This window comes from Watersipora subatra, chromosome 4 (genome assembly GCF_963576615.1).
Source record: "Watersipora subatra chromosome 4, tzWatSuba1.1, whole genome shotgun sequence".
Lineage (NCBI taxonomy): Eukaryota > Metazoa > Bryozoa > Gymnolaemata > Cheilostomatida > Watersiporidae > Watersipora > Watersipora subatra.
Window position 1 is genome coordinate 19,813,101 of NC_088711.1, and position 15,877 is coordinate 19,828,977.

Here is a 15,877-nt window from a genome sequence, read left to right on the forward strand (position 1 = left end):
TGGTGAATTGACCATTTACTATGAATAATAAAATGCCACCATCCAATGTGTTCCAACAAATGAAGAAGTTCCGTTATTTTCTCATTTCCCGCAAACTAAAACTGATAGCGGCAACTCAGACCAGATGTTAACTTTTCTTTAAACCAATGCATTGTGTATATAAAATTTTTGAAGAGCGGAAAGTTTGCAGAAAGTCTGTTTGAAACACCCCTTCCACTGAGTTTTAACGAGGAGAAAACCGTTTACTGGACGTTTTGCAGGATAATTGAAACACCCCCAGGTGTGTTTTGTGAACCCCAAGGTGTGTCATGAATTTTGTTATCGACACCAAGAGGTTTGTTGACAAGCAAAAGAATTGTGTGATTATTCGCGTGGTTGTATCAATGATTTCTTACCTTGTCGCGGATGGTGTGGGCCCGGGTCCGTCTGACCTCTGATGGCAGTTGTAATCGAGGGAACTGTGTCCATTCACCCTGCTGGAGGCAGGTCACAACATGTGCCCTGAGTTTCTGCTGATCGAATGCAGTTTTGCGGAGGTTAGTTCCAAATAAGGTTTCGATCATGTACATAGTAACTGCAAAGAGGCCACAATCGGTGGAGCCATTTTGTGCTTGAACTGATTCAACTGCCAATGCCAACTCCTCTAAGCCTTCAAAGAGACCATCGTAAAGTAGTGAAACATTTGTCCCACACAAACTGTAGTGGTAGAATTGGCTCCTATGCAACAAAAACAGTGGCTATCATATAACATTCAATTTAGTGAAAGTATAAAGTACATATATAAAGCCTGGCTATTTTCAGCACAAATTAATTCGATCGTTAGCAAATACAAAAGAAAAATTATCGATTACGTGACTTTTAAGCATTGTCATAAAAATTCAATGCAAACACCCAATGAGAATCTCAGCTGTGGAATGAATACTACTGAAATTCAATACTAACATCATGGAAGAGAATGCAGAATGCATGTGATTGGCAATGTCACGATCTATAGGCCAATATCTTCTATTCGATCTGTCAGGAAGGGCATCATTGAACATGGTTTTAAGATACTCAAGTATATGTGGCCTCATCTTAGGTAGAAAGTTAACTCCTTGGGACACCATAAGATGAATGTGACACTTGATTCCATCATCGACATTTTGAAGCACACCTGCTTGCTAAAAAGACTATATACAAGTGTGGGTGTCAGATAGAGAATAACTTGAGAAATGCGCAAATTTATTTATAACATGTACAGACTGTGAGCACAATGTGTAATGGGGTACGTCTGTCTCTTTTCACCGATTCAATTGCATGGTGGAAAGGAGCAATTACACTTTGCTCAGCTTCTGTGATAACAATATACAGTTGCACGGTTATTCTATTTTTTACGAAAGTCATACAAATATATCCAAAGACATTAATAGTAAAGATGATATTTTTAACATACTTTGCCAACTGGGTGATTTTGATGGCATTCCACTTTGAGTAGACTGAGTAAAAAGTACTCCTCTAGCCTCAATGGCCAGGCATCCTTCATGCTCCTCAGCATCTTAGTCTTCTGTGTTCTGACAGAAGTGTTTTCAGACATCGGCTTCAACTTAGAAACAAATAATGGTTTTTGTTGGTATAAATGTTATCATTGATAACTGCATAAATGACACTGAACAGACCAAGGAGACAGAATAAGTGCTCAATATGACTAGCAAGTTTGGAAAAATTGGACGTTTATATAGTTGACGTAGGACAATACCTAGAATGTTGGTGTGACAACATGTAATTTATTTCAATGTTGGCATCGCTACCTAGGGTAGTGAATAGTTTTAAAAAAGATTTATACTGGCATTGGCGCGGTATTGACATTTGTTGACATAAATGTATTGACATAAATGTTGGACAACTTTGAAACACCAACCTGAAAATCAGGATATCTGACTATTCTCTTTATTGTCAATCTGGCAGGGCAATCCATTTTTACCGTGTCCTGAACCAGATTTCGCTGTTTCCTCACTGATGGATGATCAGAATTAGTCTCCTTCTACAACACAATTGGATAGATATTTTATATGACCCAATTAAGCATGAACTCACTGAATGAAGCAAATACAAATATTACGCTGAAACAACAAATCATAATTTGGGTAAGAAAAAAGCAGATGAGTCTGATACATGTAGAAAAGTAGCATTGCTATTGACATCTACCAAGAGTGCATTACGTCAGCCCTACACACAAAGATATCGCTGTCACTCACTTGCACTTTGTCATTGTATTGCTGCTTCTTCCTTCTGTTGATATCTCAGCCATGTTTGCATAGTATTATTTTCAAAACGAAATGCCTGGACTTCTTTGCAAGACTTTCTGAAGATTAAGAAAATGGAAAAACTTATAGCACCCCAAACAGAAGCAAAGTTTATATATATATATATATCTCTATATACTGCATAATCTTTCAAGGATTAGTACGGTATTAGTAACTAAACTGAAAACCTAGTGAAATATCACTAAACAAAAACAGAAGGCTGATCAATCATGCTTGTTATACATGCAATAAAATCTGTCACCCGAGACTCAATTCTAGCTCAGACAGGCCTGATTGAACATTATATATATGTATACACTGTATATATTTTTTTTTTTTATATATATTTATATATATATACATATTTAAGCCTGTAAGTAACCAGTTTCAGAGCGTTTAGAGCGTACCGGCATTGAGTGGAGCAGTGAAGCTCTTGTCTTGCTTTATGACCACATATTTCACCGTGTGTCTCAGCTCATGTTCTTTTATATATACTTGAAGACCATCTAAATTGCTGAACGCACGTACCGTGTACATGGTAATGGAGTAGCCACTGGTCTTTTAGCTGTAAACAAACAGAATGAGTTTTGTAAAAGTAGTTTAGGAAATAATACCGATATTTGGCTCAGACTACTACTAACAAACATCAAAGCCTATTGCGTATGTACTGACCAATGCAATCTTGTTCTAAAGACTGATGCTAACAAGTGAAAAAGGTACAGTCGTTTAAAGTAAGTGGGTAATGTTGTGCAGGTTATAATTACTGTTACATTGCATTTTGTTGCAAGTCAACCTTTAGCCTTTAGTCTTAATAAACCTGTGCAGTAATAATAATAAAGTACTCAGCTCAGGATGGTGGCAAAATGCTTATATAATTATATACTACTTAACAATATACCACTCAGTCAACAATACACCACTCCGAGTCCACAATACACCACTCTATCATCATATGTCAACGATACATCACTGAAAGTCGACAATACACCACTGAAAGTGAACAATACACCACTCAAAGTGAACAATACACTACTCAAAGTTAACAATATACCACTCAAAGTTAACGATACACCACTCAAAGCCGACAATACACCACTGAAAGTTAGCAATACACCACTCAAGGTCAACAATACACCACTCAACGTTAACAATATAGCACTCTTAATTAACAATGAAGATGATGCACTGTGTATTCCGAGTACTCTCAATAAATGATCATTAGTTATTACCTATTTGCTCATCAAGGTTTAGCGGAATGGGAACGAGAATTTCGCGGGTTGTAGCGAGTTAATGGGAAATGAGACTTTTAGGATAGGAACGGAAATTTTTCTACCGTATATGCCGTATACCATGACTCTCCCCTAGGACTATTTGGATAGGAACTAGATTTTTCCCTCCCACCATTTGAAAGAAAACCAAAATCGCTACAAGAAGCTACCAATAATCTATTGTAAAAAGTAAAAGTAAATGCGAAAAGGTGAGGTATTGATAACGAGTTATGAATATTCCATAAGAGATCAGTATGTCGATCGGGTTTGTTTGGAAACAAGCGTTTCGTTTTCGGTTTTTATCACGGGACTATGTGAAGCTATAACGGCTCTGGCTAAGTTCTATGTATATGTATGCTGTACAGTTTATCTCGCCGTTGCAATGTGACTATTTAGACAACTGGAAGCTATTACAACCAGTATTGTAAAGGGACACTCATTGCAACAAAGGAAAGTAGTCGTTGTAAACAGTGCCGCGTGGCGAGGTGTTACGCGATGAATGGAAGTGCACATGAGAGCTCGCTAGTTTCTAAACAAACAGGCTACGCCCACTATTTTTATGACCTATAATAGAAAGCAAATATAACTCCCATGAGCCGTTGCTCTAAAATTAATTGATATTGTGTACCATTTGACAAGAGGACAAAATTCCCTACAAAATAATGCCAACAATTTTATAATTTAAGAATTTTTAAGCTCAAATCAAAGCACGTCTTTCCTAAATTTCCATATATCGGTAGCTCCAATTCTAATAAGTTTTGTATCTGAATTAAGTTTTGGGGTTGTATTTTTAAAGGAATTGTGTTTTATAGTAAAATTAATAAATTAATTCATATTTAAATTATGCAGTAAATCAGCAGAACATGGAGATTACACCAGACACAGTAAAACCTGCACAAACCCCAAACACAGAGCAGCTAATAAACCACACAAAGGTGCCAAAGGTCATACCTAATTGTGTGACACCGAAAATGATCAGAAGCTATCCAAATAGCTGCAAGAAGCTGAAGAAATAGATGGAGTTATTCCATTAGTTATTATCGTTGAGTTGGTAGTTGTATGAGACCCTGCTGAGGGTGATTTTGTTCTAGTTGAAACCAAACCCTCACAGTAGCCAATAAATACTATGCAGCGAAAGTGTTAGGCATGTCGAGTGACACCGGCATCACCAATAATTGTCTTCACAAAGCAGAGTTTTCATCATTTAACGGCCACAAGTTTCGCATGCCAAATGTACCAGACGTAAGTGATGACAGTCACGACACCTCCGTCAGTTGCGATACAAGTGGGCCAGTTATGAGGGCAGAGGCACAAGTCGACATGACAGTTTGATTGCTTCATTTTTACTAATATGTAAACTTGATAAACTGCTCCATGAATTGTTTTGGGTCATTCTACTGGATAGAAACTTGCTATAGGGTAATAAAATAATTAACACTTGTAATAATTAGTAATAATAATTGTAAGAAACCACATTTATTAAATTACACCCATCATCTTGTTCATTCCACTGCATAGAATTACTAGTTTTAGCTTTGATAATTTGAAACAGGTGTTCTATCATTATAAACACTGTAGTCAGTGTACTGTCCATCCTATCCGTACTTACTGGAGCATTAGCTCTTTGTAGAAGAGCTGTATTACACTTTTATGCTTTTCCTTTGTTATTAAAGCTTGTCTCTCTCTATCTCAAAGTCAATCGAGATGACTAAAAGACTGGACTCTATGGAATAAACCATAGAGTTGTATCCGAATGTTTAAGTGATTTCTGTCTTTCGCTGCACCAGAGTCATTCTCTCAACAGGAAAGACATAGTATCTAGCTGGCAAGAACATGTGAAGATACGCCAGCATTTCCTACTTGTTCCACTGGCTGGCAAATTAATAAGTTTGTTTATCTTCGCCCTCTAGATGCTGCCAAAGTGCATCAATGGTGTTATAGTTCAGTGCTTTTACAGATGTTTTTTGTTTGGTTTTTAAACCTAATATTAGCAATAAATGTATGGTGTAATGCTCTTTTCTCAACATCCCAACATTATCATGAATTTTGTCTCAACTTCCTACTAAGTGCAATTATTTCAAGGTGCCCTCCAACCATGTCTCATGTTATCCTGTAAGAATTTTATGGAGTAACATGAGACAAATATTTGTAATAGACCGTGTTCCTAAGCAGTTCATCTTGCATACCACACAACAGCCAATTTTTAAAGACCGGGATGTAGTATTTAGTGACCAAGTATGGTAGATATGAGGCTAACGGTGAAAATTTTTTGAGCAATCGAAAATCTGTCTCCCTCTACCCGCCGTCTTCCGCTGAGTACATGAATAAACTCAATCACGCCTAGTTTGATATTTTAGGCAAACTTAATCATTTTACTAGGTTTTTCACTGATTTTTTTAACCATGCCAGCAATGAAAACAAGCAGTAAACCAGAAAATGGAATTCTAATTACTAGTCATACTAACTCTGAGTAAACTTGAAGCGTGATAGCGTATTCCGGAAATATAAAAATTCAGGTATGTAGTAGCCTCAATGGCAACTCTTATTCATATACTGTACATCACTCACAGTGTTTTTCATTTGTCTGTTGGCCGTTTTTCATTCGTGCGTCCAGTGGATAAAGTGTTATAAACAAAAAATCCAGCGCTACATACTGGATTTGAACTCAAAACCTCCTGGTCTGCTGACAGGCGTGCTTATCTACCAGGTCATGTGGCTACATTGCTATACAATGGAATAGTTGTGCACATCATACGTACTACATCTGCCAATCTTTAATAGCGATTGGTTAAAAAACTCAAGCTTCAGCTAGCGTGCTTAAAGATCCTGATTGCGTGAGACCATCTCGCAATATTTTTAGAGTGCTGTTTAAGTTATAATAATGGCGTCTATTATAGTACGATTAATTAGCATTAATCAATAAATTAATTAATAAATTTTCTATGCAAAAACTTTTTTATTACCCATGCAACGCCGGTCATTCACCTAACCACATACTAAACAAAAAAATTTAGTTGTAAATCATAATTTTAAAAAATTTGCTAAATAGAATGATAATAATAAAATAACTAAACAAATTTATGCAAAAATAGTATATATATAAACTTTGTAATCACACAAATAGAACAATGAAGTCGATTGGAATCAACAACCTAGATATGACTTTTATAAAATCTGGAGGGATTGAGATGACCATCTAGAGCTATTTGAGCACTATGTATAAAATATCCAGAATGTTTAAATTAAACATCAGTGCTTTCTCCTAAGAGGAATCGGTCGTTTCACAGTGTCGAATTTATGGCAGAGAAGCGTTTCTCCGTCGCTCTTGAGAAATGAATAGACAAACCGATTTGAGCATGTGCTAAGAAATTCAGTAGGTCCGTGTTCCGCATTGCCGGCAAGAACCAGCTTGAAGTTTGAGGATCCAACAAACTTGCTCAGGCACTTCTTCAACTGACCTGCCAATGAACGCAAATGATGATAAACTAATAATCATATCACCGCTTTAATGAACAAAGGCAGAAATTAACAAAGTTCAGTTCATTATGTATTGTTTCATGTTTGTTTGTAAAACAAACAAAAAACAATTGTGTTATTCAGATTGAGAACATTTTGGCTACAAAAACAAAAATTTACAGTATTATCAGGAAATGATTTAGCCAATGTAATATATAAATTGTAGCGACGCACCATTTAAAATTGGTAATTGACAAACAGACAATATGCAACATGATGGATCAAATTCATTTCACAGCTGTTACATTACAACTAAATCAAAAACTTACTTCAAGTGGCCAAATGAATAACTTACAAATAAATAGATCAACTATATTATATTATAGATACTATATAAATATATAATAAATATATTCCCACGACCAAGCACGAGCGAACAATTGTTTGGGAGCTTTATGATAAATGCATATGTGCACACAACTCACGAAAATTATTCATCAACACCGTCGCAAACCCTTGTACCGAAATATTATCAACAATTTTAACTATTTTCCAATGGAGCCGTTTAAGTATAATAACGATACGAAACACATATAAACCTAATTAAATATGTTACTAAGCCTTTGAAATTTGTAGACACTATCCTAAACCTTACCATCTGATCGGATAACACATAACTAGACAGATTAATTTGGCCTAAAATCGATATTAAAACCTGACAAGACTTTTTTAAATCAAAATTAAGACTGGCCAACGAAACGCCGATAAAGCCGTGCGACCGAGTGTAAAAATATTAAGTCGTGCGTATTTCACGAGAAAAATGTGCACATTTCACCAGCCTATGGCATTGTCCAATTGCCAAAGGTTTCTAATATCTTTCCGTTTTTAATATCTTGCAAAAATTTTTAATTATAAGAATAATTATTCGATTTTATAAAATTCTTATAAGATTTAATTATAAGAATAACCATTCAAATTTATTTATCCGAAGGTTTCTGTAATAAACGTAGACCGTTTGAGGCGTAGACCAATTTACAAGTACGAAATTGTGGTAGACAGTTTATCAGCCTATGTTTTATTTGTCCAATTACCGAAGATTTCATTAAATTATTTAGAAAATTAGCCAAAATTCTTTACATCTTATGTACAAGCTAGGGCTGAACTACAATGCCCCTTTATTATGAGAACATTTTTTTATTTTGCTCCAGTTTGCAGAAAACTTCCAGACGTGTGAATTCTGATGCTCGCTTTCTGTCATAGGTCGCTATCAAAACCATTCTACATTCAACACAACCAACTTTCAAACTGTGCATATTACACAGCAGCTTGCCATTTTACTTCTAATATTGCATTTCAGAGATATAATAAACATATTTCATTATTGATGTTGTTAAATAACATAGAGTACAGTAGGTTAGGCCTACAGCTTTAGTTAATATTTATTTTATTGTTGTAAAACATAGGTTTGAGATAGTAGTAGATTAGATGTGATTTTTTACAACCTTTTGTTTTGCATAATTGACTTTTTGAATTTAATTTCAAAACAACTTGACTAGAAATTCCACTGTCATAGAGCCCACGACCAAAGTGATATTGGTAAAAAAGAAAGGGTACTGATGGTTGAGAAATGCAATATTAGCAGTCAAATGGCACTGCAGTGCAATATGATAACTGCAATGGTAGCTGTAATATACTGGGTGTGGGTGTTATTATATACAACAAATAGCAATAATGAAAGGAAAATATTATGTTTATATCTCTCCCCCTGCAATAGGAGAAATGCAATATTGGCCAATATTAGAAGTAAAATGCACTGATATTATTAGAATAACCAATATTATTAATATAGTAATAATATAAAACCAATGCACAATTTTGTTTACATTTCAAAACGTCATAGCTAACAATATCACGAAGTTGTGATATTTATATAGATTTTTAGAAAATCTGTACTACGTAGTCATTGTTCTGTAGTCATCCAAACTTATAATTAATTATTGTAATATTCTCATAAGAACCGTTAGAAAAAAAATCATCGTCATTTCCTTTACTTACACTGCGTTGGACATCAGAATATCAAAGTACTCAAAAGTGTCTAAAATGTCAGTTACTTTGAAATCGGCAAAAATGAAACGATTTCGGTACTCCTACGTTAATTACAGAAACCTTCGGCAATTCGACAATGCTATAGACTGGTGACTATTTTTTTGTGAAATGCGCACGACTTAATCGTTCTATTCTCGGTCGCTCGGCGTTTTAATTTTCGGTCTTAACTTTGATAAAAGTGAGGCTAAGCAAATTTTAATAACGATTTTCGGCCAAATAAATCTGTCTGTTTATGTATAATCCGATCAGATGGGTTAGTTTTAGGAATCTGCGGTAACCTTTCAAAGGCTTGGTAACATATTTAAATAGGTTTATATGCGTTTTGTATCATTATTATACTTAAACCCCTTTACAGAAAAATAGTTAAATTTGTTGATAAGATTTCGTTACAAGTGTTTGGTGACGGCCGTTAACAGATAACTTTTTGGGAGTTGTGTGCACATGTGCATTTATCATAAATCTCCCAAACCAATCGCTTCGCTCGTGTTTGGTCATGAGACAACTACTATGGACATACAACTTCCCAGAACACCACGTCGTCGCCGACGCAGTGGCCGTCCAAGTGTCTCTCAATTATTACAGCTCAATAGGAGGATAAATAGAAGGTCCTCACCGCAACCATCAACATCAAATGCTAATGGTCAACAACACGCTACTCAAATTAATAACAACAACACATCTGATTCAGATAATTCTTTAGTAGATGTTGCAGGCGATGTAAATGACATGGACTTAGTAGCCCCTTTGTTTCCAGATGATGATGATGTTCCCTCGAATTTATTTTATATCATCTCGAACAACTCTCATTTACACTACACTCTGTCAATTCCTGCTGACAACTACTTTTTCAACAACCAGCAGTACCCTTTCTTTTTTTCATTATCACTTTGGTCGTGGGCTGTATGACAGAGGAATTTCTAGTATATATATATGTAAATAAATAGATAAACATATATACAAATAAATATACAAATAAATAGATCAACTATATTATATTATAGATACTATAAAATATATAGTAAATATATTATATTTGTAAGATTTGAATGAGACGATATTTTTGTCTCTTTCAGCTTTCAGAAGAATTACAATAATAGTCATGCAGTTTAAGAGTCCACTTCATCAAATAAAGATTTCTATCACCTTAAGAGTCTGTGACTGCCTGCACCATCCAGTGAACAGGTGACAAATGAGGAACAATGCAAAAATAACTAAAGTTCAACATTCTGGCACTACTCTTGGGCATAAGATTAGATAGTCAAATCTCCACTCACTTCAAGTTCAACATACAAATTTCACAACACGTAATGTAAAATTCCAGCAAACACAAGATCCTACCCCTAAGGCAATTTCCAATATTTGGGGTTTGAGATTTTTCAAAGCATTGAAAAGTTGAATAAGTAAAATCAAAAATGCTGATGAAAATTAAAAATAGCATAAGCAGTATCAAAACAACAAAACAGCAACGATAAGTTAGCTAAAAGTTATGAATGATGCTAAAAGATGAGTTAGCTCGTTACGTTGTACCAGTATATTTATATTATCAGCTCTACCTCAATAGCTATAGAGCGTCAAACCTACATTTTTATTGGCGTGTTACTGGAATACAGTAACAACAAAAACCTGTTTTCCTTAGTTTACTTTTATAAGATTTTGCGTTCAATTTTTTTACAGAGTTTTATATAATACATTTGCTCTAATGTTAACTCTAATTTCAGTATCGATTGATTTATCAATCGATTCTGTAACTGGAGACTGAAGCAAACTAAATTGTTTTTAGTTGTAAATTTAAATTAAATTTCAAGCTGTGAGACTGAAACAAATTAAACTCATATGTAGAGGTTCAACAGGAATTGGATATAAATATTTAATATATTAATATATATTTATTATTTGAAATATTTAAAACATAATACTACATACTTAATACTATTAAAATTACCTGATAATACTAATAATCCACCCAAGCAGTAAAACTAATTTTTTTGTGGATTAGCAATGCAGTAAGTTAAAATAGTGACACAATAAATTTTAAACAGAAAAGTATCTTGATCGATACAGCTATAAGATCTACAGTACCCATAAACCAGAAAGCATTAGCGTGTCTGATGATCAACAGGAAACACGTGGCCTAATAGTACTTGCAACACGGTAATAGCAGAACACACAAAAGATTCACTAAAGGTCCACTACACGTGTATCAGTCCAAAATCACCAATATTTTCATTCAACATACCTATAGTCTGTTTTGCGGGAATATCCCAGACCTCCTGGCGACCATCGCATTCGATTGTTGTAGAAAAAGAAAAGGGTGGAGTCATGTCTACCTCAGCCAATTGTTGCAAAGTGCCATGCTTAGCCACCAGCTCATGATACCTACACAATGAAATATAAGCCAACTAAAACTCTCTGATCAAGTACTAAGACATGCAAGTGTGCTAAAAGCATATTTGCAGACTTTTAGCGTTCATGAAAAACCAACATATTGGAAGCAGCCGTAAACTAACTTAGCTGGTTTATCGCTGCATTCCTCAAAATGTCTCATGTAGACTCGCTCGGCTGTATCCCCACTGACTGCAGGACTTCCATTAATTAACCGTAACTGAGAAAAATGGACAGAGAGTAGCCTCATCAATTTCTCTCTGTCAGCGATACCCTACAACACAGAAATAAATATCAAAATCAGAGCACAGTAAATCAGTGTGAACACAAGAACTTTTAATGTATATGTGTATAGATAGCCTAGAGCAATTTTTGTTTAGTATTACCCTTGAAGTTTACTAGTTGAAATATATTATTTCATATAAATACATAAATAAATAAAAATTTCATAATAAATGTTTACAGTACAATGTTTGTTAGATTTGTTTAGACATGAGCCAAGGGTGAAGCCAGGCTCTACTGGTCATGTAAAAATGAACGTATCTAGGAGACATCACCGTCCAAAGCGTTTTATATTTTATAATGACAAATAGTGCCATCAAAAGCACTCAACAACGAGTTTATTAATTACCTTGTTTCTTGATAACGTTTTTGAATTCCACAGATACATAACCGATTTTAAATACTCAATGTTTAAAATAAAGCATTGGATTCATCGTGATAAACTTGCTGTAACACCTTCCACTAAAATATGCCTCTAGTACCGCGAGTACAATGTATTCGTCTAACAAGTGCTGGTAGAACCAGGCAATGAGACCAAGTTTTGATAGCAAAATTATTGTTGCTATTTAAAATTTAATGCACTTTTCTTATATAAAATATAGTTACAATCAAAGACTGTAATACTGGTAAAATAAAACAGCTATAAATAATCAAATAAATAGATAACTCAATTAATTTAATGAAATTGAAAACTTTAGCATTATCTAAGAATATTTATTATCTATCGACTTTTACTGTTCTATAGGTTGCTCACCAGATAATCCCATAAAAGAATTACTGCAGATAGACTTGAAGTTTTTTTTAGAATCATTATTCATGCAATGATGGCAGTGAGACGCTTGTGCCGTTCAATCAGCCAACCTGAAGTTGATGCGAGTAAACTGACAGGGCCACCAAAAGCTTGTTGTAGTTTGCAGCTTTTCACAAACGCACAAATGTCAGAACTGGCATGGTTGTGGCATGATCAAATTACAAAACAGGACTGAAAACGAGTAAGTGCAAAAAAGATAACAAACATATAGAAAGGTAATGAAAACAGATGATGAAATCATAAGCAAACATCAGCGAACTCGAAACTAAAACAACAGACAATGTCAAACTTGATTCATTTGTGTCAATATTTTTTCCGTCGAGAAAAGTATTTTTATAATGATGAACTTTGAATTGTTTAATTTGTTCTACAGCTCAAAAACTAAGGACTAATCCTTTCAAAAAACAATAGACTGTATAAAAACCTAAAGACTAATCCCTTCAGATAATTAAAGACTGTATGAAAGCCTAAAGACTAATCCCTTCAGATAACTAAAGACTATGAAAACCTAAGGACTAATCCCTTCAGATAATTAAAGACTATGAAAACTAAGGACTAATCCTTTCAAGAAACAATAGACTGTATAAAAACCTAAAGACTAATCCCTTCAGATAATTAAAGACTGTATGAAAGCCTAAAGACTAATCCCTTCAGATAACTAAAGACTATGAAAACCTAAGGACTAATCCCTTCAGATAATTAAAGACCGTCCAAAGTGGTCTTGAAAACTTAAAGACTAATCCTTTCAGACAACTAAACACTATGAAAACCTAAGGACTAATCCCTTCAGATGACTAAAGACTGTATGAAAACCTAAGGACTAATCCCTTCAGATAACTAAAAACTGTTGAAAACAAATACACACTGTGAAATAACATTAAAAAAAATTTTTAAGAACCTAAACTAGACATCAATATAGTAATAATAATATTCAAAATAATCAACTAAAAAGAGTTTTCTTATTCCAACACAGAGATAATAATAACAACAATAATAATTATAGGAGATACAATAAAAGGAAGTATAGGCTTGACAACGCTTTCCTTATTTTTAGAGGTGATAAACTTAGCTGGTATCTTTATATAATTAAAAAAAACTAATTTATTTAAATTTCACCTATCGCTCCATTTTACTTATGAAGTAAAATGGAGCGATTAACTTACATCACTATTGTATGAAGTGAACCAAGCCGGAAACATAGCACATACTCACCGAAGTTAAAGGAATGGAAAAGAGTCTGATATCCGACACGGATTTAATAGCTGACAATTTGTCAAGTTCATCCCATTCAGATATTGCTGTATTGTTCATGTTTAACACTGACAGGTGAGCAAACATGGAAGCATTTTCGTCTCCATTGCCTACAAAAAAGAAAAGCGAGATATCTAGCCTAGTCTTAAGGTGAGCCCTTTGAACAGTCTCTCACATCTTATCATGCAGGTATCGAATGTTGACCTGTAGTTTAGCACAATTGAAAATGTTCGAAGAGGAAAAAATGATAAGAATGAGCAAGCATTCTACTTTAAATTTTAAAATTGCCACATGATAATAATCTCGTTTTACCGCAAGTTTCGACATCAACTCTCGACTTTTTGTTCCTAAAAAAAGTAAAAAATGATCACAGGTATAACCACAAAAACAAAAGGTCAAATAAGCTCCTCTAAAACCGTAAAACAGGCAGTTGTAATGAAAAGGGTTACAAAATGTGACAGAAACTCGATGTGGAGCAGAGAATATTAGAGCTAAAAGTGAAGTAAGAAAGCGTTGATCTTCCCACTGAGTCACCATGGCTGAAAAAATCAAAAGTAGCAGTACAACTTTTCCAGCATAAAAGAAGTTATACTATGTTGGGAGCATTGTATGGGCATATCTTAATGACTGCAACATTTAACCAAAACAAAGAATGAGTTTGAGGGATCTTCTTATGACAAACCCTGAACAGGAGCGAAATCATCAATAATCTTCGAAAATCATGTCATACTTGACCTTAAAGCCATAAAACCTTGAATAATTGCGTCTAAGCTGAAATCCGATGCAAGAAATGGCCATGAAATCAAAACAATCACGAGACATTATAAGAAAAACTGAAAAAATGAATGAAGCGTGTATCGAAATGTGATCACACGCCCGAGGTCCAAACTAACTACCCTGAGATAAAGGATCCCATGCTCTCCCGACTGAGCCACCCGGGCTGATGTACCAGTACTTTTGTGTTACACTCAGCATTGGGATAAAACAAATGTTACTTGGAAGCATACATTGAACCATACAATCTTGAAAATCGCAACATAAAACCAACCACCAAAAGCCACATTCGCCAACAATGAATATGCTATACAAAAAATTGTAAGCAAAATACAAAAACAAGTATCGTGTGAACCAGTAAGATAGAGAATCTAGTCATACATCATTTTATTGGCATCGAAACTTAATTTTTTGTTCGTAAACAATCCGAAATTGATCCAAAGTATAACCGGGATAAGAAGGGTTCAAATCAGCACTAGCATTAACATTTCGAACCTACTGCTTTCAAAAACCAAAGAAAACATGTGAAAACAACGCCCGAGGTGGGGCTCGAACCCACGACCCTGGGATTAAGAGGTAGCAATACTTTTGCGTTACACTCATCATTGGGATAAAACAAATGTTACTTGGAAGCATACGTTGAACCATACAATCTTGAAAATCGCAACATAAAACAAACCACTGAAGGCCAAATTCACCAACAACGAATGCGCTATACAAGAAATTGTAAGAAAGTTACAAAAACAAGTATCGTGTGAACCAGTAAGATAGAGAATCTAGTCATACGTCATTTAATTGGCATCAAAACCAATTCCTGGTTCGTAAACAATCCGAAATTGATCCAAAGTATAGCCGGAAGATGAAGGAATCAAATCAGCATTATCATGAAAGTTTGACTTGCAACAAAATTCACATCACAGTTATTTGGTATCAAAAGATTTACCATGTCTTACTCTGCTGTGTTGTAAGTGCCGAATATGTGGAAATGTGATTACAAGGTCTTAAAAGCTCAAAAACGAAAAGCCGCCGTAGATTGGAATCTTTTTATTTCGATGAAGTAACCACGAAATTTGGTTATCGTCTTGTCACGTATGTTCTCACATGAATTCAAAGATCAATACAAAACTCTATATAAAACTTATCGTAGTACTAGTTTATGACAATCACTTCGGGTCTTACCGAAGACCCCGTATCAAGCATAGATGCTCGCTACTTTACAGTTTTGTTTCGGCATTATTCAATCGTCAAGTCGTAATCTGATCATG

General features: G+C 34.7%; 1 protein-coding gene and 1 long non-coding RNA gene across 2 annotated transcripts in view; both read right to left on the reverse strand.

Moving 5' to 3' along the window:
* Window positions 1-1,372: 1,372 nt before the first annotated feature.
* Window positions 1,373-2,839, reverse strand: LOC137395121 (uncharacterized). Its single transcript, XR_010978443.1, has 4 exons — window positions 2,690-2,839; window positions 2,235-2,341; window positions 1,898-2,020; window positions 1,373-1,582 (listed from the first exon to the last, which is right to left on the reverse strand). It is a non-coding gene; the product is annotated as an uncharacterized lncRNA (long non-coding RNA).
* A 3,690-nt stretch (window positions 2,840-6,529) lies between these two features.
* The window catches only part of LOC137392976 (tubulin-specific chaperone cofactor E-like protein), a 49,265-nt gene continuing 39,917 nt past the window's right edge, over window positions 6,530-15,877 (reverse strand). Inside the window, exons 6-9 of the mRNA XM_068079352.1 lie at window positions 13,800-13,948; window positions 11,620-11,768; window positions 11,349-11,488; window positions 6,530-7,008 (exon numbers count right to left, since the gene is read on the reverse strand). Coding sequence (XP_067935453.1) covers window positions 6,800-7,008; window positions 11,349-11,488; window positions 11,620-11,768; window positions 13,800-13,948 — 647 coding nt within the window. The 3' untranslated portion in view covers window positions 6,530-6,799. The remainder of the gene's footprint in view (window positions 7,009-11,348; window positions 11,489-11,619; window positions 11,769-13,799; window positions 13,949-15,877) is intronic.